This window comes from Enhydra lutris, unplaced genomic scaffold (genome assembly GCF_002288905.1).
Source record: "Enhydra lutris kenyoni isolate GAN:26980312 unplaced genomic scaffold, ASM228890v2 scaffoldscaffold26, whole genome shotgun sequence".
NCBI classification, from domain to species: Eukaryota; Metazoa; Chordata; class Mammalia; order Carnivora; family Mustelidae; genus Enhydra; species Enhydra lutris.
In genome coordinates, this window is record NW_019154110.1 from 9,662,675 (window position 1) to 9,688,246 (window position 25,572).

Sequence of the window (25,572 nt, forward strand, 5' to 3'; positions counted from 1 at the left end):
GCTCAGTGAGGAATCTGGAGCCCATGAGTAATAGAAAGTCTAGAAAGTCGTAGTGGGTAATGCTGGGTTCCAGGGGTAAAGCACGGGAGAGGGCTCTGAGCTGGCCTTTCCTTCTCTCTGACCTGCAGGCAACTAAAAATTCATTTTTTGCAACTCTGGGCCAGGTGACTGCTCTGCTTAGAGACCCTTCACCGACTTCGTATCCCACACAGGGCTAATCCAAAGTCCTTACCCAGCAAGCACCGCCTTTGAGGCCTTACCTCAACTCCCTTCCCTGCCTCCTCTCAGCAAGCTGCAGCCCCTGGGTTCTCTGCTCCTAGGACTCCCTTTGCAAAGCTCTGTACCTGCTCCTGCCTTCCCTCACCTGTAGCCCTCTTCTCCCACAGCCTCCCTCCCACCCGCTGCCCCAAATCCACTTCTTTTAGGCTCCTTCCTTCAAAGTTGCCTCCTCTGAGCCTCCTGACTAACTAGTTCGTCCCTCCTTCTGCCCTCCTCCAGAACCTAGGCTTTTCACCCAGCACAGAATTAGTGAGACTGGGTCTGCTTCTCCCCCTTGGGCTGGGAGGGCCGCCCAAGTAGGGATTCCCCATCTTTGTATTCCAAATTTTGCCCTTCAGTAAGACAAGTTACTCAGCCCCTCTCGGCCTCTGATGTCTTCATCTGTAAAAGCAACCTCAGAACCGGGAGGATTGAATCTGAGGACGCAGGCAAAGCTTGGAGCGCGGTGTCTGGCACATAGTATATACACTGGCGGAATGCGAGCTATCGATGGCGAATGCCGCTGTCGCCGCTGGTTTTAGAATAAATATATAAGTGATCGTGCCTGCACCCCTGGCAAATGCTGCTATCTCCCGGTCTGGAGAAGAGAGGGGAGCAGTCGGTTTAGGGGAGTGGAGGTCATTCGCTGGCAGGAGATAAGCTATGCTCTGCGGCTAGCCCGGTCTGCCCTTCTTGCTCCGCTGCCGCGAAGGGCGAGTGACCACCCTGCGTTCGCCTTGCGGCGGCGGAGAGGCGGGACGCTGTCGCCAGCACTGAGTGAGGGGCACACAGGTGCGCCCAGCGCGCTGGTCTGAGAAAGGTCTGAGGGAGATCTAGAGAGGGAAGCTAGTATGGACGTGGTGGGCGGCGGGGTGGAGAGGGAAGGAATTGGAGTGCAGCAGAAGGCTTTAGGGCCTCTCCGGTGCCTTCCTCCCACCCTCTCCGGGGAGTGGGGAGCTAAAAATCTGACGGGGTGGGTCGGGAGGGGGTGCAAAGGAGGCTCGGGGTTCAAGAAGAACTCTTCCAGGCCCGCGCGAGCGAATCTGTCAGGCTCAGGGACCCAGCGGAACTCCAGCCCGACATCCCCCCACCCCCTACCCCGCCCCACCGCCGCCGCCGCCGCCGCTGGCGCCGCCGCCCGGCCTTGCGCTCCCCTCCGTCTCCCTCCCGCCGGCGCGAGCGGGCGGCGCGCTCCGGAGGGAGCGCTGGGCTGGAGGTTTCCTGCCCCCTCGGCGCCCGCACCTGCCCTCCGCGCCTGCCGCTGAACCCGCGCCGACTGGGCAGCCGGGGGCGCCCCCACCCCTCTCCCCCCGGGCCGGGGAGCCGAGGGGCAGCGCCGGAGCCCGGGGGGAGCGCGGCCCCGCCGGCCGGCCGGCCAGGGCCGGGGGCAGCTAGGACGGCCCCAGGTAAGCGGCGGGAGGAGGGAAGGCTGGCGGGCAGGGCCGGGGGCGGGTGGGAGCGAGGTGGCTGGGCCTGGGGGCAGGGGCGAGGAGGGCGGAGGGGGGCGGCGGGCTAGCTGGGAAGCGGCGCGGGGCGGCCACGTGAGAGCGGGAGCTGGCGGCGGTGGAGGGGGGGGGGCTGCAAGGTGCTGGAGGCGGAGAGCAGGCAGGGCTCCGGCATGCCCCCCGCCAGACTCCCACCAATCAGGTCATGGGGAGCCCAGCAGCCTCCGACGCCCCCACCCGCTCACTCCCACATGAACGTGTGGGGACAAACAGCGGGCAGTCGTGTGACTCGGCCCATGGGCCCGCAAAGCCAGGGCCATCAGTCTGGGGCAGGACTCGTGTGTCCAGATCCAGGGGAGGGGAAAAGAAGCAGGCTTGGGCCCCCGTGTGTGTCCCCCGTCTCTTGCTTCTCTTGCTGGGGCGCTGTCTGCAGACTCACTGCAGAGCGCAGGCCTCCGGGAGGTCGCGCTCAGGGGGCTGGGCCCTGATTCTCGGGACAGCCCCCTTCAGTCCCCACCCAGCTAGGGACGCTTGGTTAATAGACACTTAGACCCAGGACTCCTGCCTGAGAAGAGGGAGGGGGCACCGATCACCTCTGAGTCAGGGACAGGGCCACACTCTAGCCTGGTGAGTTCCAGGAGGCTGGCCCCAGCCCAGTGGCCTTGCACCCCCTCCCTGGCTACAGCACTATCCCCGTTTATTTCCCAGCTATTCTCCAGAAAGGGTTGATTTCTGCGCAGGGAGTGTGGCGTCCAGGAGAATCTGCAGGTAGGACACATCCTAGATCCCTCTAAGTGGCCACACCCAGAGGGAGGTGGGGGGACTCTTCTTGCATTCCTTGCCCTCTCTTCCTCCCCCAGGTGCCCCCTCCCCGGCTGCTTGTGCTGGTTATGTAATTAACCAAACAGAGGCTATCTGCCACGCTGACAGCGTCCAGGGAGGCCTGAGGGGCCCAGGGCCTGGAAGGATTAATGGGGAGGAGGGACAGGTCCTTACCCCAGTGGGAAGCCCAGGGAAGTAGATAAACACCTGTTGGAGAAGGGACACCACATGGGGCAAAAGAAATCAGGGTCCTAGTCTTTAGTTGAGAGCTCAGCTGGGTGTGTGGTCTCCACTTGCCTGAGCCTCTGGTTTGGGGTTTTGGTTTTACCTTCAATAAAACAGGGAGAAGAGTCTCTCTCTCTCTGTCTCTCATATATATATGTATGTGTATATATGTGTATATACACATACATATATATATGTGCATATATATATACACACACACACACACACACCTTCAATAAAACAGGGAGAAGAGTCTCTCTCTCTCTCTCTCTCTCTGTGTCTCTCATACACACACACCCGCCACACCACAAGTACATGAGCAAGAGTGGGTAGTGACCCTTCCTGGGATTGCTAGGAGTCCCATTGAGGTTTTAGAAAACCTCAGATGGATGAGGAAGCCCTGTACCCAACAGTGGCCACTGTTAATTGCACACCTGCTGTTGAGGGCCCTGGGCTTTCCTTTCAGCATCACTCTCACGGCATCACAACACCAGGGGAAGTCTCGCCCAAAACCACTTTTTAGGTGGCAGAGCTGGGAGTCAGACCTTGGTGGCTTTCACCCCAAATCCGGCCCTACGTTTTACTAGGCCATATGTACACGTACCCAGTGGACTGGATTTTTTGAGTCAGGCCAGACTGAGGGCCATTCATTCGTGAACTGGGCATATATGGAAAGAACACGCATCCACAGAGAAGACATGCACACATGGTCCTGTGGGAATCCAGCCCACCCATCGGCCCTGGGCCCAGGTAGCAGGCGCTGGTGTCACCCTCCTGCGAACAGTCCCTGGACAGGAAGTCTCAGGCTTGGTACCAACCTTCCTGGTCACCATCCCTAACAGAAGGAGAAGACAGTTGACTTGGATTATCTCAGGAATAGGGACTCTTAACCCCACTTTATATATGGGCAGAGCGTAGCCCTCATTGGGTAGGTGATGCACCCTTGGACCACATCTAGGAAACGTCAGAGCTGGGGTTTAGACCTAAGCTCTAAAGTCACCAAAACTGAGCAAGTGACTGAACCCAGAACAAGGCCCAAGCCTGTAGCAGCCCTTTCCTGGGCACCTGCTGTGTGCCAGGCCCTCTGAGCTCGGGGGGATGCCAGGGAATGAGATGTAGCCCGTGGACTGTTGGCATGCACCAGCCAGAACCTGAACTTGGAAGTTGGAGGGACTGCAACAACGCTGTGGAGGGGAGTAGCTGCCCTTGGGCCCCCTTCTCGCCCCCTCTTGAATCTTCTCTAAAGTGGGAATACCTGCTTCCCCTGAGGGATCCCGTCCTGCCAATGGCCACTGTGTAGGTGCGCTAATACCAAGTACTCCCCGAGTGGCGGGCTCCAGGGCCAAAGCGGTCATCAGTCCAGACTTCTCACTGGGGGACATTTGGAAACAGGGGATGTTTTGGGTTGTCATGGTAACTTGAGTCGGCTGCTGGCAGGTACCTCCTGGCAGCAGGGCTGTAAGACGTCCTGCCCAATAAAGACCTCTCTCTACAAAATGCTGGGAGCGCCTCCATTGAGCCCCCCTGGACTCAGCTCCCCCCCCTCCCCGGGCTCTGTGGGAAAGCTCAGATTGGAGCAAATCTAGTGTGCATTGCTCTGCGTTACAGCCTGCTTTGGTGGGGGTACAGGGGTGGGCCAGACTTGGCCAAGAGTCAGGTCATAATACAGGAAAGAGGGATTTCCACCAGAGGGTGGCGGGGGGAGTGGACGGAGAAGGGAGGATAGAGAGACTCCGGATAGATGCGGCTAGGTGTTCTGGGAAAGGGAAGGCATGCTGAGGGGCAGTGGCAGCTGCAGCTGAGTCCCCGAGGTGGGGAAGTAACAGGACAGATCCAGGGAAAAACGGGCCCACCAAGCCCACCTCTTGTCCCCACAGTCCAGGTGGAGGCCGCAGAGGGCCCAGGGCAAGCAAGGGCAGCAATGGTGGGTCCTGACGGTGGCTGAGCCCCCAGCCCCTGGAATATGCAGCCCGGGGGAGCCCCAGGCAGCGGCGAGGACGCGGTGGCGGAGCGGGGCGGGAGGCATGGTCTCCACCTACCGGGTGGCCGTGCTGGGGGCGCGAGGCGTGGGCAAAAGTGCCATCGTGCGCCAGTTCCTGTACAACGAGTTCAGCGAGGCCTGCGTGCCCACCACCGCCCGCCGCCTCTACCTGCCTGCCGTCGTCATGAACGGCCACGTGCACGACCTCCAGATCCTCGACTTCCCACCCATCAGCACCTTCCCGGTCAACACGCTGCAGGTACAATGGCCTGCTGGGGCAGCCGACTGGGGAGTCAGGGGGGTGGCAGGGGTTGGCGGGCACGAGTGGGGTGGGGAGAAGCTGGTCTCCCACCTCTTCTGGGCTCTGGCCCCGTCCCCATCCTCTGGCTCCAAGGGCTCCGTGCTGCACCGCGGGCCACCCTACTTAGAGCCGACATTTGGGTGCCGCTTTATTCCACGCGCATGTCATGAGCGTGTAACGTGGTGGGCTGGGCATCAAGGTAGATGGGATGGCGTGCAGAACAGATGTGCAGTGTGCTCTCCTGGAACTACTCCACTCACAGTCAGGTGAAGACAAGCAGGCAGTGGTCACACACGCAGTGTGTGCTTGGCGGCCTTGCGTCCGCTGAGTGGGACTGGGCGGGGAAGGGTCAGTGGAAAGCAGCGCAGGAACACTAGATGCTTGCTAGTTTTCCAGGCTCTCAGACCCATGGTGTCTGAGAAGGGGCAGCAGAAGGAAAAGCAAGGGCCTGGGAAAGGTGGGTTCTTGGAGACGGGAGGCCCCGACCAGTCTTTTATCCAAAGGCCTTTCTTTAAGTGATGCTGTGCCCCTTGACCTCCGGACTAGCCCACGGGGCAGCCTTCCTGCAGGGGTTGGATTCCAGTGCTCCCAGTGCCCTGGCTGACAGTGCTCCGTTCCCTAGCCTGCAGGGACCAGGTCCTCCTTCCCTCTCTCTCTCTTTCTGCCTCTGCTGGCTCAACTCTAAGAGGCATTTGTTCACCTAAGGAAGCCCCTGACGGGAATGTTCGGAGGTTTCTCTGGAAGGACAGGCAGGGGGCATAGCTTGGCCACTTGTGACCACAAAGCCAGCCGTCTCTGGGGCAGCGGCTCAGGCTCAGCACCGTCTTGGCAACTCTGGGCAGGAGGACTGTGGCCCAAGTCCAGGGACACAAGGCTGTCCCGTCCCAGGTGTGAGGGACCCACACCGAAGACAAAAGCCTGATCTGCCCCTTGGAAACCATAAGGTCAGGGCCGTGTCTGGGGTCAGGGCCTCGTGCCTCTCCTCCGAGGAGACTTCAACGGAGGCCTTAGTGAGTCCGCAGGCCCCCTGCCAGTCTTGCTCACTGAGCTTGGCTTACTCGTTCACATTGTGTTGTAGATTAAATTTTAATTTAATTCCAGTTTTGGAATAGGTAAGACACAGTTTCAAAGTCTAAATTTGTATAAAAAAAAAAAAAGGAAAAAGGAAAAAGTCCCAACTGCAAAAAGGTACACCCAGAGAAATCCCAGTCCTGCCCTGCCCTCTTCACCCTGATTCTTGCCCCACTCTCAATGGCCATCCTCACTGGATTTCTATTCACACTTCCAGTTTCTTTAAACAAATAAAAGAAATGTGTTCTTATTCCACTCCCTTTCTTACAGAAAAAAAAAAAAAAAAGTTCTCCACCTGGTCTTTTTGCTTTACATTGAATGTCGGTAGCACGGTTGCACCACACCCCCCTGGAGAGAGGGACCATGGCATCCCCTCTTATGTGTCCAACTTCCAGTCTGCCACACCAATAGCCTGGTCCATGGTCTCTCTGCACAGGGGGAGGCGTATCCGTGGAATCGAGCCCCAGAAACGGCGTTGCTAGGTCAAAGGATAAATGCAGCTGAGTTTGGAAGGAAAGTTGCATATTTCTGCTGTTGTGAGAGCACCGTACGTGAGTGCTGGTTTCCCTAAAGCCTGGCCATCAGACTCTATTGTCCAATTTGGGGGGTTCTGACAGTCTGATACATGAGATGTGATAGTCTCGGTGTGATTTTGGTTTGTGTCTCTGATGATGATTGAAGCTAAGCATCTTTTCATAGGCGTAAGAGCTTTTGCATTTCTTTTTCTCACAATTCTTAAGTCCTCTGTCCATCTTTTCTGTTGGGTTGTTGTCCTTTTTCTTCCTGGTTGATCCTAAGGTTTAGACTCTCCTGGATGCCCTGGAGCACAAAAAAAAGTGACTTTGAGTAGAGACATACTGAGAAGGGACCCTGCATCCCCAAAGATCAAATATAAAAGCTAAGAATCTCACTGGCCCCTCTCTGAGAAGAGAAATACATTCTTCCCCAATGCCAGGAGCGAGGCAGCCCAGGAAAGTGGTCTGAGCCTCAGCGGTTCCCCCTGTAGTCCCTCTCCTGTCAGAGGAGGAAGCTGGCCTTAGAGAAACGAGCAACAAATGCAGGGTCAGCACCCAGGTGGCCGAGCCTCCCTCAGCTCCCAGGTCCTTAGAACTGGACTCAGTTTCCCCTGCTCCTTGGTCTTGATGTAGCCCCAAGATGGTCACTCCCAGTATAGAACCCCACACAGAGCTAGCTTGGAAGAAAAGCTGAGCTTTCCTGCTCCCTCCCTTCAATCAGGGGTGAAGGCACAACCCAAATAATCAGGAGCCTTCCTCCTCCCCTCTTTGGAGCCCCCAGAGAGCAGTGGGAGGGAAGGCGGCCTGGAGGCCCCCTGGAGGAGGCAGCATGTGGGGGCAGAGGTGAGGCTGTCACCCTCAGAGGCTGGCAGCTGTTCCCTCTCCCCAGCAGAGAGCTGGAAGAAGGTGGGAGCCTCTGTGCCCATTTCCCCCTCGCTCCCACTCCTGGGGGTGGGAGGAGGAACCCCATGCACCAGGGGGTCCCAGGCTCCCAGAAGGCACTGCCCTCTTCCCTGCATCCTTGGCCCGAGAAGCCATCCCCTGGTTCCCGGCTTTAGATTGGTCCCCAGGATCTTCCCCCTGCGCCAAAGTTAAAACTCAGCACAAAGAAAAGATGCCACATCATCTCCCAGGGGAAATGCACTGCAGCAGCCTCCTAAGCCTTTCAGTCGGGATGTGCTTTTCTGGAACCGGACTGAACTCTCCACCAGGCCGGCCACCAGAGTCTTTCTTCTTTCATTCCTGCTCTGAGGTAGAGAGCCCAGCTCTAGTCTCTGAGCCTGGCCCCTGCCCCAAGGCAACTCAGAAGCCGGCAGGGCACCGGCCTGCACCTCCTCCATGTCTTTTGCCCAGGCCTTCAAGGGAGAAGACCCTGGTGCCCTCTGTCCTCAGAGGCCTCCCCCTCCTCCAGCGTCAGAGACTTCCTCTTTCCACACACCCGTTGGCTTCAACTGCTCTTGCATTTGCCATCTGCTGGAAGGTTAACCGGCTAATTAATCTCTCTCTCTTTTTAAAGATTTTATTAATTTATTTGACAGAGAGAGATCACAAGTAGGCAGAAGGCAGGCAGAGAGAGAGAGGGGGAAGCAGGCTCTTCACTGAGCAGAGAGCCCAGTCCAGGACCCTGGGATCATGACCTGACCCGAAGGCAGAGGCTTAACCCTCTGAGCCACCCAGGCGCCCCGGCTAATGAATCTCTTAAGGAATCTTCTCTTCAGTACACTCAGCCTTTCCAGGGGCCTCTTCCTCTGGAGCAGCAGCCCCTCTCCGAGAATTTGCCATAAGCATTCAGGAACCTCTCTCTCCCCAGAGCTGCCCTTGGGCCCTGGTCTAAGTAAGCCCCCACTATGCAGCTAGTCTCAGTCTTTTTCTCCTCAAGTCTTCTCCTTCTCAATCCTGAGGGCAGCGTGGAGCAAACAGAAGGAGCACTTCTGGGTAGCAATCTCAGGGCAGTGCTGTAGGCCAGAGTTGCTGGGATCCCAGCATGGAGCGGAGTGGGGGTGGGGGGGGCGTTCAAGGCCACAGAGAGCTCACCAGCCTAAATAGTGCAATGAAAGAGCCTGGTGAGAACCAACACAAAAACAAGGAAGGCCTGGCTGGCTCTCACCCTCTTGGGACTTCACAGCAGAACTAGGGAACTGGGAATGGAAACAGTCTAATAGCCAAGGTAGAATCAGAGTGTTCTTAGCACACAAGAAATGAAGGGAGTAGTCCCCTGCTTGCAGGAAGGCTCCCTGGAGGAGGAAGAAGCATTTTAAACTGGAAGACGGAGGATTTCAACAGATGGAACAACTAGCTCGGAGGGCTTGGCTCTTAGAGGCAGGCACATGGGCACATGACGCATGTACTTGAACAGAGGACCAAGTGGATGGAGGAATGCATGAATGGTTTGGGCGATGAAACGGGACAAGGCAGATCTCTGCGCCAGAAGTGCACATGACAGTGAGTGCTGGGCCTCTAGAGGTCAGGCAGTGGGACCTGCCCTATCCTGGCTTGGAGGTGGGGAAGCCGCTGTTGCACCACTGAGCTCCTCCATTCTGCTCTGGGCCAGGCCTCCTAGGGATGCGTGGGTGTGGGAGGCTTGAGGTGCAGTGGCAGGAGGGAATGCCCTCTGTCTATGCCTGGAGGTGGCTGGGGGCAAAGGGAGCCCTCGGGGTTGCTCTGACCTTGACACTGGCTGCGGGTGTTGCAGGAGTGGGCAGACGCCTGTTGCAGGGGACTCCGCAGCGTCCACGCCTACATCCTGGTCTACGACATTTGCTGCTTTGACAGCTTTGAGTACGTCAAGACCATCCGCCAGCAGATCCTAGAGACGAGGTGAGGGGCCACTTCAGTGGGGACCCCAATGCTACCCGCAGCCCTGGAAAGGGTGAAGGGGAGGCGGAGGGGTGGGGGCATTGGTGACGTACCCTCTGGTTCCTGCACAGACATCCAGACATACATTTTATTGTCCCTATTCCTAATAACTCACTTTGGGGTTCTTACCATGGGGTGGCTGACTAGTCTAATGCAGTGGTTAAGAGCAGGGGCTCTGGGAACAAAACTGCCAGGGCCACGTATCTGTTAACTTTAACCCAGTTAACAGATAAGCCTCGGGTTTCTCATCTGTCAAATGGGGATAACAGACCCACCTTTTAGATCAGTTGTTCCCCTTAGAGAATATAAGGCACCCCGAGGGCTGAGCACTGTGCCCGGAACAGAGGTAGGGTAGTAGTAGCAGTATTGACCAGGCACAGCCTGCCCTTCTTGAAGTCCAGGGGTTGGGAGACCCGGCTGTGGCGTTCTGAGATCTCCACCCGCTCCCACCCCGCAGGGTGATCGGCACCTCGGAGACGCCCATCATCATCGTGGGCAACAAACGGGACCTGCAGCGCGGGCGCGTGATCCCGCGCTGGAACGTGTCACACCTGGTGCGCAAGACCTGGAAGTGCGGCTACGTGGAGTGCTCGGCCAAGTACAACTGGCACATCCTGCTGCTCTTCAGCGAGCTGCTCAAGAGCGTCGGCTGCGCCCGCTGCAAACACGTGCACGCCGCCTTGCGCTTCCAGGGCGCGCTGCGCCGCAACCGCTGCGCCATCATGTGACGCCGCGCCCGCCCGCGGCCGCACCCCGAACGGCCTTGCGGGGGCCGCCCCCGGGGACTGCGGGGTGGATCGGGCGGGGAGCGCCGGGGAAGGACTCGGGCTGGCCCGCCCTGGCAAACCCCCGCAGCCGCAGCCGCAGCCGCGGGCCCTGCGGGGAGAGGTGGAGGGCGAGGGGAGGCTCCTGCGACGGCCCGGTCCAGCCCCTCTCCGCATCCGTCTTCCTGGGCCCGCCGCCTTTAGTCCTGTAGCTAGCGCCGTGTGCCCGGCCGGGCCCCAAGGGGCGGCTTGGCCTTTTGGGATCGGGAGGGTGAGCGCGGGGCTTGGGGGTGGGGAGGTGCTGCCTTGGCCGTGGGGGCCCCCACCCGTCTTCTCCAGAGAGAGTTTCTGTCATTGCCCTGCATCTTCTTTCCCCGTGTCTGTCTGCCCAAGCATCTGTTGGTCCTTAGATATCTTATCCACCTTCCGCTCCGCCTTCCCCAGCTCCGTTCACAGGGCTCTCATTTCGTTCATCCCCTTGTCGCAGATCCTGGCAGCTTCTCTATGAGGCCAGCCTTTGGACCGTCAGCACCACCGGCACAGGGCAGAGAGATGCAGGTGGCCCAAGGACCCTAATCGGGGTCCGAGGGTTGAGTCCGAGGTCAGTCAGGAGGAGAAGGCTGAGCTCTCCCCCTTCCAGGGAGATCTCCCCGCCCAGCAACCCCCAGAGACACAACAACCTACCTTCCAGCCTTAACTCGATGGTCCATCCCTGCCGGGTGCCCCTCATCCCCTTCCTGACCCCAAAGCCAGATCACCCCCTGGGTTACAACTTTTCTTGATGGAGTGTGGAGAGGGAATCCCCCAAAGGATAAATTTATTTCCATGATGCCAGGTTCCAGCCCTCTCTTCCCTCCTGCGTTGGGTGGTCTGCAAGATTGGGGAATGTTGGGTTTGGGGGGCTGGTGGTGGGCAAGGTGGTGCCTCCCGGGGTTGGGAGGGGGTGGTTAGGTTGTATTAGTGAAGACTCTTCTCTCCCCCATCCCACTCTAGTCTGACTGCCCCAGACCCTGCCTGCCTTGAATCTCAGATTTTCTCTGATAAATCTGGGGAGGGGCAGAACCAGGAAAAGAATTATGGGGACCCCTGTGATTGGGGGAGATATGCCCACACCCCCACTCCTCGATAGAGGCCCTCAGGATCTGATACGCCCTTATCCCAACACCAGTTGGCCCTATGCCCTGACTCACTCCACCCCATTTTCTCCGGCTGCCTGGCCGGTTTCTACCTCTTGTCACCGGAGCTGATCACTGTCAGTTTTGTACCGATTTAGAAATAACAAAATCCATGAAAATATTAGGACCGGCCTGAGGGATTACTGGGGTACTTGGAGGATGGGAACAATGGTACGTGTCCCCTGCCCCTAGCTGAGTTCTCCTTGAGGCTAAGTCCTGAGCCCTGGTGTGGTAGGATGATAGGAAGGTCCCTCGTTAGAAGAGGAGCAGATAAATCAACCCAGCCTCAATGTAGCCAAGCTGCAGTGTATAGACCAGAAAATCAGGTAGCCCAGAGCGGTGATGGAGCAGATTTGGGGGAGGGGTCATGGGTAGGGAATTTATCCAGATCCGGTGTGAGAGGGAATCTGATTCTCCCTTCCACTTCCCCAGCTGATCCTCCCTCCATCCGTGGGGTGTAGCACAGTGCCGCAGTGACTGCCCTGACCTTGGACAGTCCAGTATTTCTGGGATCTAGTCCCTGCTGTGTTGCATGACTTTGGGCAAGTGACCTGCCCTCTCTGAGCCTCCCTCTGAAACAGAGGAGGTGGCTCCCCTTCCCCACACCTTGGAGTGGCTGGGAGGGTAAGGAAGAGGGCCTGCCCCCTTTGATCCCCTGCATCCCTGCCTCCTGGTGCACCCAGGGGATGGGGTGAGGGATGGCAGCATCTCACCTGCCCCATCATTATCACCCCCAGCTGAGGCACCTGAGGTGGGCATGGGGGATCCAGGCCTTTGGCTGCCCCTTATGGGAGCCATTGGAATGTATTGCCTGTCCGGCCCCCCTCACCCCCTCCACTGCACTCCAGGTATTTGATTTTGATTCCCTCCACTCCTGTTCTGAGTCTCTGTCCGCCCCCCCCCCCATCAGGGTTTCCCACCACAGGGTCTGGAAGTGTGTATGATGCCCATTGCGCTGTGATCGGAAGTCAGATTAAAAATCAGGGAGTGTTTTCCCTTGTTTCTGTACAAGGTGTTGGCTCAGTTCCTGCCCTGGGAGGGAGAGGGCTCCCCTTCGGGGCCTGCCTGCTGAGCTCGGCTGTGGGAGGACTGTCAGGGTGAGGAGGCTGCTCTGAGTCCCAGAGCCTGGGTCAACCAGAGAACTAAGAAGTTTGTGACTCACCTCTCCATCTAGCCTCTGAGCACTCCCATGTTGATCAAAACCGATCCGAGGGGAAGTGAGAGGTCTCCCCCCAACACTCTCAGGAAAACTTTCATAACTGGGCTCAGTCCCAGCTCCTGCTGCTGTGTCTTTGATCCCAGTTAGGGCTGAGCCTCTGCAGCCCCTTCGTGGCTGTAGATGTGATAAGAACTCTCCACCATCCCTCTTGACTTGAGTGATCTCCGTTTCCAAAACCCAGAGCAAAGCTTTGAAGTCCTGCAGGCCTGTGTGTCCCTGTCCTTGGTGCTGACACATGAGTGGCTTCTCAGAGAAGGGCCGTCTGGCAAAGCTGGCTGAGCCTTGGGAGAGGAGACCTCTGTCACTCCCCCTGCCCCCGCCCCACTCCCTGTCCCTCATCCCCTTCCACTCCAGTGGGTAACGCTTGAAGCTATACCTTCCTGCACCTGGGGAAATGCTTGAAACTGTGCCTTCTGCACCACCACAGTCCTCGAGTGACGGACTCAAGAAGCTTGGGACTCAGGAATAGTCCCATAAGTGTTTAATAACTTACAAGAGTTATGGAAACGGTGGTCGTGGCCAGAGGCCGGGAGTTTGGAGAGCTGTTCTGGGAGAAGGCAAGAAGACCAAGGGTGGCCTCGATGTCCTGGAGTTGGAGTGGGAGATTGAACCAGTATTTGTCTTCTGACCCCATCCGTACCCTCTCCCTTGCCAAGGCCCTGGATGGAGGTGAGGGACCTTGTTCTCTGTTCCTGCAGCTGGGAGTCCAGTGGATAGCTGGCATCCTTTTCACTTCCTTCTCCCCCAGACTCACAGGCTCAGGGCTGAGAAGGCTCCACCTCAGACCCAGGACTCCTCCTCAGGTGGGAGTGGGGCTTGATCAAGCTGCTGGAGACCCCTGCCCTCCGAAGGCTGGGGGTTGCTCTTCAGTGGGGCAGCTGGTTCTCCTTTCTTCTTTCCTTCCTCCTCCACCCCTGCTGAGGCTCCATCCACCCCCACTCCCTTGGTGCCCAGTGCTGCTCTCCCCAGTCTGCCCCTGGGGAGTGCCCTGGCTGAACCCACGTGGAGGTAAGCCAGTGGCCTGGGGATGCGTGAAGGCTGCTTCCCAGGCCTGTGGTCCTTCCGCGGCCGGATTCTGGGCCTCAGCTTTAGCTTGTAGATGGATGGGACTCTCTGGGGCTTTCGGAGTGTTCTCTTAATCTTGGCTGGACATGCCTGGGTTTTGTCAGAATTGGGGTCTGAGGGTGAAGGTGTGGGGGCTTCCAGGTTGGCCGACACAGTGGGGCCTGAGCAGTCCTGCATTCCCAGAGCTGGTCCCTTCTTTATCCCAGTGCCCTTGGCACTCAGGCTTGCCTTTACCTTTGGCCCACTCTCTCTGGCTCCCAGTTTCCCTTTGGGGCCTCCTGGGCCTTTGGTAATAGCTAGCTTAGGGGAGCCTATAGAGGCTGCTTTCCAGGATCCCAGGTCCACTTTAATGAGGGGTGGGGGGCCCTGAGCCAGTTCTTGGATGACTTTGTCATAAGGAGCCCCAGGCTCAGGCCACCGCCCACCTAGGCTGGGGACGTAGACTCCACTTCGAGGGATGACTCCAGACCCTGTGCCCTGGGGGCAGGCACTCCCCACCTCTAGCAGCGCCATGTTGGCCAAAAGCTCCTCCTCGGGACTATGGTAGATAGCTTGATCCTTGGTTGCCCCCAGGGGAAGGGGAGGGTATCGCTCCTCCCACTCCTGTGGGCCCAGGCCCCAGGGCTCCCCAGCTTTTGCTGTCACCTGGCTGTTCGTCTTCTGGTCCCCTTGTCTCGCATCCACAGAGAAATCCCCATGTCTGCATCCAGCCAGGTCCCCAGGGACAGCCCTTGGGATGGGGTCACTCTCCAATTCTGTCATGGGACCTCCACCAGCAATACCTGGAAAGCTGGTTCCTGGGGTGAGGGGGCGGGCAGGGGGCAGCCAGATAGGGAGCTTGGTGGGCCCTTTAACAGGAGACAGAGAACGGACAGCTGGTGGCTCCCTGAGCTGGGAGGAAGCACCCTCAGCCTCGCCCCTGGGTGGTGGCCTGAGGCCCGTGGGCTTGGCTGGGCTGGAGGAATGAGGAAGCGGAGACAGTCCTCTTGCTGGTGTCCTTTTGGTGGTGGCTTCAGGGGCTTGGAATCTCTGGGAGGCGGAGGCCCTGGAGAGAGTTCCCTGGCTGTCTGTCTCCTCACGAAAGCAAGATGTGGGAGTCGTTCCTCTGGGATGTTCAGAGGAGTATCTCTCCTCTCTCCTCCCTGAGGAGCTCCACTGTGGGTCTCGACCCCTATGGGGGGATGAGGAGTGGAGGCTGGGTGGGCTGTCCCCAACTGGCAGCTGCCTCCAAGACAGGGTGGGTGACTGATCCTGGAGCCTGAAAGGGAGAATCATAAGGCCAGCAGGACCATCTCATCCAGTCCCTTGGCTCCAGGAAGGGATGACATTTCCCCAGCCAGAACACCAAGGGGCCCAGACTTCATGTTGAATGAAACAGATGCTCTCTGTCCCTCTGTGTCTGCCCGAATCTTCCTTATGACAGGTACTGTTCAAGTTTATTCTCCCTCATTCCCCTGTGTAGCAAATAGAAGCCTGGTTTGGACCCTGGGTTATTTCAGGTCCCACAACTACAACTCCCCAACCTTGGGGGAGGGGGCGTCTGAGTGTGTGTTCTACTGTGAAATTTTAGAAGGTCCTTGGGAAATCTCTATGGGCCTTTATGGGCCTCAGCTTCTTCATCTATGTAATGGGAGGGTGTACAAAAAAGCTAGATGATCCCAATGGTACTGATTGGGTGCCTTTTTGGTTCTGAACACCTGGGGTAGGGGCACCGCCAGGAGACCTGCTTCCTTTACCATGGTGGGGGGGGGGGGGGCTCTGAGAATGTGAACTCCAAAGAAGAAAGAGACCCTGCTCTGCCCCTCTCCCTTATACCTCAGGAATGGTGGTGTCTCTCTGGGAATTCCCACCTCTGCTCCCCGTTTACTGTGGGCTCTAGGGGAGGAGGAGGCTGGGGGCCTCAGCTTCCGGCCTGAAGAGGTATATGTCTTCCAGTCCACGGGGGGCAGCGGGCTCTGGGAACGGCTGATCGTCATCGTAGGTTGGGGCTGCGAGGGCCCATCCTGCATCCTCACCTCATGCTGCACCGGTGGGACGGGGGGCTTCTGGAAACTGCCCGTCTTGTGTGCTACCCACACAGTCCCCCCAAGAGAGAAGAGAGGAGGAATGGGTTAAGTTCCTGCTGATGAGGCCCACTGTTCTGCCCTAGCTGCCCCATGCCCCGAACCCACATCAGAGACAATAGGACCTACAGTGGCAGTGCCAGAACTTCCTTATAAGAGTTCAGGGGACGAAATCTGGTCAGGGGGCCCAGTTCAGGGTGCTAATGGAGGTTACGGGAGGACTAAAGAACCCTCCAAGTCATACTTGGTGTCACCACCGTGCACAACAAAGCCAGACCTCAGCCTTGCCAAGAGGCTCCTGACCAAATGCTGATTCTGTGTGTTTGGCGCCATTTTGTGGCTGTGACTGGTATTGCACTAGGGCTGCCTCCCTCGTCATACCAGTGCCTTTAAAAAAAAAAAAACAACACACACACCAGTACCTTCTATAGTATCTTCCTTTCTCCATCCCCACATACTTTTTGCCCCTGGAGATCAGACCTACTTCCTACCTCTGCTTCTGGCCTCCCGACCCAGAGCCACAGGGAAGAGACGGACTCTCGGGGGACTCACAGAGGGATGTGCACCGGCAGGGGTCATGTTTGTCCAGATAATGGCTGAGGGTGTCCCAGCCGCCCCCCACACGCACCATCACGTGGTTCCGGAGGATCTGTAGGGGACAAGAATGAGGTTGGGGGCAGGATGGAGGGTGTCTCCTCTTCCGGGAGCAGCCTACTGTTTTCCAGGAGGCACTCTTATCCATGAACACACGATCACGAAGGTTCTCCTTGCACAGGTGTATTGTTGGGCCGGGGGGGGGGGGGGCGTTGTGTATTTTGCAGCCTGCCTCTCCTCCACAACTAGCATCAGATAACACATGTTGTCAAGGATGGCAGCCAGCCTGACAAACAGGCTGACAAACAGAGTTGCCCCACAGCTAGACAAGGGATCTCACAAGCACTGTGCACCCTGGCTCCGGAGCACTCTCTTCTCTCCCTTCACTGGAAAGAGATTTTCACCTGCACATACCTGTATCAGAAATGTGGCCCAGGGGCACCTGGGTGGCTCAGTTGGTTAAATGTCTGACTCTTGATCTTGGCTTAAGTCTATCTATCAAGTCTATCTCAGGGTTGTAAGATCAAGCCCTACATCGGGCTCTGTGCTGAGTGCGGAGTTTGCCTGGGACACTCTCTCTCCCTCTAGGCCCTGCCCACCCACCCCACCCCGGTCTCTAAAAAAGTGGTCCCGCTTTGCTCTGTAATGAGTGTGTCAAAGAATCCTGGGAGTGCCATCCACCCCATTCTGGGACCATGGGACAGGTCACAGTCTCTCCAGGTTTCCATTTCCTCAGCTGAAATTCCTTGTCCTGACCTACTTCAGAGAGCTCTTGGTTCAGGGTCTGGGTGAGGACCCAGGAAGCTGGCTCTGTCTCCAGTAATGGCCTGCGATCAAGGAGAGGGCTTGGCCAAGCCTCTAGGTACAATCTGTTTCTGGTGAGGTGTGACCAGTTATGAGGGGATGGGCAGCGAGGGGCACATCTCACATCTGGACTGCTGCTCACTCTGCAGGATATACCAAGCCAGGCATGTGAGCTATGGACGATGGGGCATGTGTGGCTGGGCTGTGCACTGAACACAAACTTGGGGTTCTCATGCCCCTTGCTCTGACCAAGCATGTGGAGGGAGTGGAGGCAAAGGACATTCAGGAATATCTGTCATGCTCCATTGTTGCCTGGACACCCGTCTGCACTGGGCTAAGGTGGAGAAGATGGGGGGCAGGGTTCTGGCTGCCCTAATGGGAGGAAGGGACAGGATCACCAACTTCGCCAACGATCTTCCGGAATTCCACAAGGGAGAGAAAGAAAGCCCCAAGGCCTGATAGGTTGGGGTGAATGGTGACTTCCTGTCCTTGTCCTCAGTCCTGGGCAAAGTCCCATGAAAGGCATCCCTATTCTTCTGATCCAGGGGACACCCCAACTCCAGTCCCGAGACTTACCCGGATGAAGATGAGGGTGTTAGAGTCCCCCACGCGGTACTTCCCCTCAGACACTTTGACCATGGAGAACTGAACTGGGCACGTGCAGCGGCTCACAAGGCTCTGAACCTGTGGGCAGTGATAAAGGGCTCAGTCTCCCCTCTGCACAGGTGCCCAAGCTCCCTACCCCCTACCCTGGGTCAAGCCCAATGAGAGGGAGCCTGCCTGTCCCCAGAGCCAGCCTCCAAGTTTCTGCCGAGGTCAGGGCTGGGGGCTGAGAAGAGAGTGCAGAAACTTTTAATGTCCACTGAGAAGGAGACCTCGAGAGCCTATAGTCCAAGTGCCCTTGTGGGTCAGTGGAGAAATGATTAAGAAGGTGGACCTTGAAATCTGACAGGCTTCGGCCGGAGTCCTGCCTCCACCGCACCACAGGCCTTGGGCAAGTTAAGGAACCTCCCTGAGCTCGACTCCTGGGTAGTAGAGACGGGTTAATCCTAGTAACCTCCTATGCAGCGCCCCCTCGGTGCCAGACACTGTTCCGAGTACTTCCTATACGCTGGCTCATTTAATATTCAGCGGCCATAGAAAGAGGGGACTAATTACACCTCCACGCTACCGATAAGGGAACCGAGGCACAGAGAGGTTAAATAATTTGCCCCAAGTCACACAGCCGCGGAACAGTGGGAACTAAGACTTGAACCGAGGCGTCGGAGACGGTGCCAGAGGCTGTGTTCTCAATAGCCGTGTGGCGGGGCCTCGGTGAGAGAGATCCAGAGAGCGGGATTTTGATGAAAACGTAACAAGCAGCTTAGCTGGGGCGATATGTGATGAGGATCGAGGCCCCGAGTGGAACACGGCTGAATCAAATCCGCACCGAGAATTCATTCGCGGTGGTGGTGGTGGGGCCGCTGGGGCTCGAAAAGTAGGCGGCTCCGACCCGTGAGCGCGGCGGGGAGGGGGCGGGGCCGGCGGGCGGGGCGGGGCCTGGAGGGCGTGTCCGGGGCCCCTCACCAGCTGGTCCAGGTGGCGGAAGTGGCAGGGCCGCCGCGCGGGGGGCTCGGGCGGCGGCGGGTCTGGCGGGGGCAGGGCCAGCTCCTGCCGCAGCTCCTCGTCGATCTCCTCCTCCAGCCGTACCAGGGTGGGAGCCGCCACGCCGAAGCGCCAGACTCGGCGGCCCAGCTCCAGCAAGCACAGCACCACGTTCTTCACGTTCTTGCGTAGCACCAGGTCCTCGGTCTCGAACATCACCACCTCTAGCGAGCGGGGTGGAGAGAGGAGGGGGAGCAGGCAGCCTGAGCCCCCTGCTGACCTCCGCCCAGCAGAGTAGCTGCTAGAGCCCTCCCAGGCGCGGGCTGGAGGCACCACGGAGGGGTAGGTGGGGGTGGGGGTTCCGATCGCCGGGTCTGGGAGTCAGGCCGGCCCCTAGGAGGGGTCTGAGCAGAACTGTTCAGTCACTCAGGGCAGAGTGGTTGGCCCCCCTAACAGGACAGGCTGGGGTGAGAAGAGGTGACACAGCCAAGCAGAGAAGCCCGGAGCCCCACTGTGGACTAGCCCCACCTTGCCCTTCTCTCTACTCCGTTTGGCAATAGGGGTCTAGGAGTAAGAAGCAGTTTGTTCTGCCTCCCGCCCTCAAGGCTTATCTCTAATATCCAGCAAACATCTGGAACGCAGCCCTCAGCCCACATATAACACAAGGTTGAGCCTGACTGCCCGAATTGGAGTCCTGATTCTCCCACCAGCAGCTGTGTGTCCTTGGGCTAGTCCTGGAGCCTCAGTCTCCTCCTCTGTAAAGTGGGATGTAGACTATTTCAGGGGGGTGCTGTGAAGACAGTCGTTAGGTGTCTGCAGCCAGGATCTGGCTACATGGGAGGTGCTCCGTCAGACACTGGCTTTTCTCAGCCTGCGGTCCTGCTCTGCACTGCCTTGCCAGCAGCCAGGAGCCGGGCCTGATTCTTCCCTCTGCCTCACCTCACACTCCTTTTGGCCTGGAGGATGGCACAGCAACCAGCTTCATCCCACTAGGCCTAGGAGATGAGGGACCCTGTCCTGTCCCTCACCTGTGCCTCACAAGCTTCAGCACAGCTGGCCCCACCCTAATGTCTGCTTGCCTCCCTGTCCTCCCCCCAGCCCACCCTAGCCCTGTGCCCTCACCCACCCTGGCTTCTCCCAGTCATCCAAACACAGCACCTTCTTTGTGCCTTTGCCCCTGCTGTCCCCTGCCTAGAATTCCCTTTCCCACAAACTTCTATTTGTTCCCCAAAACTCAGCTTAAATCTTCCTCCTCTGAGTGGCCTTTCTTGGCCCCCACTACCCACCTGTTTCCTCCCCTGGCTCCTCAACACATAGACTTCTGTTTGGGGCTTTTAGCACACTGGGCTGTAATTTGTGAATCTGTTCATCTGTCTCTCTTCCTAGCATGAACTCTTTGGACACTGAGTCTCAGTCCTCTTGGTCCTTTGTGCCCAGCACAAAGGATATAGGGACTAAGCGTATGTTTGTTGAGTGAGGGTATCATTCAATCAACACATTTATTTATTGGCTCAAAGTCAATGAGGAAAGAGGACCTGGCTCCTGATTTCTGGTGCTGAAGACTTAGAGAGGAGGTGGGTTCTGGCAGGATAGGGGCGTGGGGAGGGGGAGGCAGGATGGTTTACCTTGGATGCCCATCTCCTTTCGACACCACTGGATGAAGTTGGAGACGTTGTCCCGGGCCTGGAAGGTACCTGGTTGGGCAGCCTCATTGCAGGAAACCCCAGCCCGAGGCAGGGGAATCCTTTGGGCTTGGGTAGGTGCCTCAGCCAGGAAGGCCAGGGCAGCCTCAGTGATGGCGTTGGCATGCCGGCACAGCACCAAGCCTGTCTCCAGGACCTGCAGGAAGTTGGAGGCGTCTATGTCCAGCCCGTAGAGATCCCGAAGCCACTCAGCCAAGTCCTCCATCATGGCTTCCAGGTACTGCTCGCTGGACTTAAAGGGCCGGATGCTACGCACTGGTGGCCCCAGGGTTCCAGGCCTCTTCCTGCGTCCCCCAGGCTGGGGCATGGTTGGACCCTCAGCAGGGAGGAGATGGATACCTGTCTTCACTCCTGCTACCTGCTGGGCCTTGGCTGGTTCTCCCTGACTCAGGGGTGCCCCTTCTACCCTCCGTGAGCCCAGGACTTCCGGCTCTGCTACTTGCCGCCAGCCTTGGCCCGGCCCCTGCCCCCCCACATTCCTCAATGCCTGCCAGAACTTTCCCTACTTGGTGGCCCTGCAGTGACCTCACTCTTGGGCTGCCCAGTTCGCCCAGAATTGGTCACCTCCCAGGACAGATGGAGGTGAGGACACTGCTCTCTCCCCCCCAAGACTAGACTGGTCCAGCAGGCTGCCTCCCACCCCCCAGCGGCCAGCGGCGGCAGCAGCAGCAGCAGCAGCAGCGGAGCCCCGGAGCCCTGCTGTCAGCCTCCCCACTCTGCTTACCCTTCCTCTCCTTGGAGACAGCGCTGCTACAAACACTCTTCCTTAACCCTCGAGGCAGCCAGCCAAGGACTGCCCCGCGCAGCCTGCCCTGACCCTCGGAGCAGGGAGGAGAAGCTGGGGCTAGTTTCTCTCCCTGGGTTGAAGGATGAAGCTTTGGGGGGCTAGGGAGTGGGGGAGGAAAGCAGGGCCGGGGTTGCTGAGCCCCTTGGTGTTTAGCAAGCACTGTAAGGTGGGGCTGAAGGAGACGCGGCACAGTAGTCTGAAGACATGACTTCATGCCTGGCCCCTTCCCTGTATCCCTCTGTGACCTTCATATGCCACCTCACCCCTCTGTGCCTCAGTTTCCTCAGCTGTACAAGGGGAATAGTGTCTACCTCTGCGGTGCTCTGAGGAGTAAAGGAATGATGTAGGTGGAAAGTTTCAGGACACGCGCCCACTCGGGGCGGGGTGGGTCCCAGCTCTCGCTGATTCTCCCAGCAGCCCTGCTGATGCCCCGTGATCCCTGCTTTCTCTGAGAACCTGCTCCATCCCCCGCTCTAACCACAGGATTCCTCTAGAGCCGGCTGTGGGCTGTCAAAACCGCAGCACCTCACCCTGGCCACAGCAAAGCTCTCTGTCAGTAAATATTCGGAAGTTCCTCCTATGTGCCAGGCACTATTACAGGCCTGAAGAAAGAGCAATATGGAGGCTCCGTACATGTTGGAGGGGGGGACGGGTGACAGGTGCCAAACACGTAAATCCACAATAAGTCAGATGGCGATAAATACCAGGGAGAAAAGGAAAGCACTAAGGGAGATGGGACAGTGTGTGGCATTTTATGTGAGCTTGTCAAGGGAAAGCCTCACTGATGTGGTGATATTTGAACAGAGGCATGAGGGTAATGAGGAAGCAGGCCCTGCAGGTATGGGGTGGGGTGCGGGCAGAGGGAACAGCCAGTGCGAAACCTCCAGACAGGAGCTAGGGTATGAGGCAGAGGGGACATGGACGCCCCGATCAGGCAGCACTTTTGTTTAACTTTTGGAGATAATTTCCTTTCAATTATTTTCAAAAGGCATCAGGACCGTGATTATTGTGTCCATTTCGTGGATGAGGGAACAAGAAAACTGAGGTGGGCAGGAAGCCTCTCTATCTCCCTCTACAGACCTCTCCATAGGGTCCATTGGGTGTCCTGGCAAAGTGGCAGCTGGTCTTCCCCAGGGGGAGAGAGCAAGACAGAAACCAGTGTCTTCACTGCCCAGCCTGGAAAGTCATGCTGTCATTTCCACGATATCCCATCGGTCACCCAGGTCGGCCTTACATGGGAGGGCACTGTATTGGAACACAAATTCCAGGAGTCAGGGGCCATGCGGAACCTTCCTAGAGGCTGGTTATCCCTGTACAGAAGGGCTAGTTGTTTTTTCATGTGTGCTAATAAAATCCTATTATGTTCAGGTAGTAGCTGGAGCTTCCTTGAAATGCGGGAAGGTGGGCCCCAGCCCCAGAAGAGGAACCCTGATAGGTTTAAGTCAGTCGTGGCAGAGCTAAAATTGAAGTTTCTGCTGAGGCTCCAAGACACAGTAGAGGCAGCAAACCCAAAAAGGAGTAAGACTGTATGCACTCTTAATTGAGGCATTACCCAAAAGCAGCCACTTGATGCTCAGATTTCTCTCCCACTAGACTCTGTCAAGAGTTAGGCTGTTGCAGAGCGGGAGACGGTTTGCAGAGAATTGCATCTGTGCTGTGGGTCTCATGGCAGGCCACAGAATGGCCCCCACAGCGAGCTGCGTCCTCATGCCCAGAAACTGTGGATGTCCCCTTAGAGGGCCAAAGGGACTGTGCAGCTAATCCAGATTGTCAAGGCCGACATGAAATGTATTCACAAGTGTGGGGCGGAGGGTGGCCTGACTGCAGAAGTAGGAGAGATGTGCCGGTCAAGCAGAGATCAAGGGGGTCGCAAGCCAGGCAACTCTGCAGCCTCTGGAAGCTGGAAGAAGTAAGGAGCAGATTCTCCCATGGAGTCTCCAGAAAGAACCAGCCCTGCCAGCTCCTCGATTTTAGTCCCGTAAGACTCATTTCAGACTTCTGACCTTCAGAATTGCAAAAGAATAACTGTTTTTTTTTTTTTTTAAAGATTTTATTTATTTGGCAGAGATCACAAGCAGGCGGAGAGGCAGGCAGAGAGAGAGAGAGGAGGAAGCAGGCTCCCCACTGAGCAGAGAGCCCGATGCGGGGCTCGAGCCCAGGACCCAGGGATCATGACCTGAGCCGAAGGCAGAGGCTTTAACCCACTAGCCATCCAGGTGCCCTATGGTTTTTTTTTTTTTTTAATTTAATATTTTACTTATTTGACAGAGAGAGAGAGAGAGAGTGAGCACAAGCAGCAGGAGCGGTAGAGGGAGAGGGAGAAGCAGGCTCCCCACTGAGAAGGGAGTCAGGCAGGAGGCTCCATCCCAAGACCCTGAGATCATGACCTGAGGTAAAGGCAGACGCTTAACCGACTGAGCCTCAACAAGGGGAGAAGCAGAGAGAGGGGCTTCACTGGGACCAGTCAGAGAACTAGACGTTCATCCCCCATCACTAGGGAGACTCAATGAACTTGTCTGTCTGACTCCTGTGTGGGAGACGGAAAATGCAAACTGTGGGCCTGCTAGCTGCTCCATGCTGGAGACCAAGGAGAGGGCCGTGCCGGAATCAGCAAGCAGTCTCCTCAGAGCTGGAACAGAGGATGGGTGAGTGCTTCCTGTGTGCCGCTCCGCCAAGGGGGAGGTCAATAGAGGGGAAGACCTCAGTAGAGGGGGAGCTGGCAGTGGACCAGCGGATTCCTGGGGGTGCAGGGGGGATGAGTGACCCCCAGAACCCAGTGTATCCTCCTAGATCCAAGAAACTGCCTGGATGAGGGCAGGAAAGGCAAACAGCAGTGATGGGTCAGCTGAGAAGGAAGGAGAGGCAGAGCAAGAGGGAGGGAGGACCACGTCTTCTGCCTGTCACCCCATCACACTGTGGCCACCGGTCATGGCAGGCCCCAGCTGGGGGGAGAGGTAACATTATATCAGCTTTCGGTGACCACAGTGCCCACTTTTCCGTGGCCTAACAGTTCTCTGAACAATTCATAAGACCTGTTTGACTTGTCTTCCAGGGACAAGGGAAGGAAGCTTTCTTCCCCTTGAGCAGGTTTAAAGGGACTACAGGAGGCAAAAAAAAAAAAAAAAAAAAAAGATTATTTTATAACTATACTCCCTGAGGCCTACTTGACCAAAGGTATTAATTACAACCAGGCCAGGTCAATCTTGGCCCTCCTGTTTCTTTTCTTAAATGGCTTAGGAGGGGTGCATGCCTCAGTTCTGGCCAGTTGAGGCTCAAAGAGAAGCCTGCTGGAGGGTTTCTGAGAAGTCCTGGCCCTGAGGAACCTTTCTTTCTGTTTTGGTCGTGACAACAACTGTTGTTGTCGCGACAACAACTGCCTGTTGTCCTGTTTTCACTGCAGACCGTATTACGACTCTGTGATCAATTTCCCATGTGGCTTTGTGCTGCTATTTGTTTGTTATAACAACCCAACTTTTTAGGAAGGTCCCACAAAACCCAGAATATCCCTGAGAAGAGTGAATGGGAAAAAAAAAAAACCCACACAACAACCCAACAACAATGAATGGACACCCTAAGGATTATAAAGGGCTTCTGGGCAGAAGAAGAGGCAGGGAGAGGCAGGATGAAATGAATGACCAGACCAGAGGAACCCCCTTTTGTGATTCTTGGCGGGATGTTCCCTAAAAGCCACTACCTAGCCTCAGTGGTTTGGAGGTGCCTGGGGCATCAGGGACATTAAATCTTAGGTAGTGACTCAAGAAGGTCATTCCTGGTGCCAGTGGCCAGGGGTGGCCTCCACAGTGGCTTCTCAATTGGGGCGTTCCTGTGGTGGGATCTTGGTTGTGTTCACAATCCGTCTAGAGTTTCTGTCCAATTGCCAAGCCTTCTGGCCATTCTGCGAGCTTCCACTATTCTTTCTCTTTAAATTAGCCAGAGTGAGCTTTAGAATTTTGCCATCCAGAGCCACAGTGGTTCTTTTAGTAAACGTAAGGAGAATGGGTTTACTGGGAGACAATTCTCCATGGGTCTTTTGCAATTCTGCTTTGTCTCACAAATAGAGGCGCTGACTTTTCAAGGGTGTTTAACAGAGTGAACAATCTTGGAGGATAGTGATGGCCTCTCTTTCTGGAGCAAAGTGCAGACTTGTGTGCTGCCTGTTATAGAAGATTTGGGTTGCTACGCTCAGAGCTTCTCTGGTGATGCAGACCCCCCCACGTGCAGGCATTCACGGGCCCAACCCCATGGCACCCAGGGGACAAGGGGCAGGCGGTGCCGACAGGAACAGGCTGCTGCTGTACCACGAGGAATCCAGTCCTTTGTCTCTGATCCAGGAGCCTCAT

The 25,572-nt window shown here is 57.1% G+C and overlaps 2 protein-coding genes across 2 annotated transcripts; one reads left to right on the forward strand and one right to left on the reverse strand.

Annotated features, from left to right (window-relative positions):
- The first annotated feature begins 1,613 nt into the window (after positions 1-1,613).
- Positions 1,614-12,405, forward strand: LOC111151607 (RAS like family 10 member B). Its single transcript, XM_022509699.1, has 5 exons — positions 1,614-1,664; positions 2,412-2,471; positions 4,628-4,990; positions 9,311-9,435; positions 9,932-12,405. Exons 3-5 carry the CDS (start codon positions 4,775-4,777, stop codon positions 10,200-10,202), a joined length of 612 nt encoding a protein of 203 aa, XP_022365407.1. The 5' UTR covers positions 1,614-1,664; positions 2,412-2,471; positions 4,628-4,774; the 3' UTR covers positions 10,203-12,405.
- A 1,007-nt stretch (positions 12,406-13,412) lies between these two features.
- On the reverse strand, positions 13,413-20,752 carry LOC111151208 (growth arrest specific 2 like 2). The gene is made up of 6 exons (XM_022509005.1): positions 20,368-20,752; positions 18,725-18,966; positions 17,735-17,842; positions 16,313-16,409; positions 15,513-15,765; positions 13,413-14,955 (listed from the first exon to the last, which is right to left on the reverse strand). Exons 1-6 carry the CDS (start codon positions 20,750-20,752, stop codon positions 13,413-13,415), a joined length of 2,628 nt encoding a protein of 875 aa, XP_022364713.1.
- Between the last annotated feature and the right edge of the window lie 4,820 nt (positions 20,753-25,572).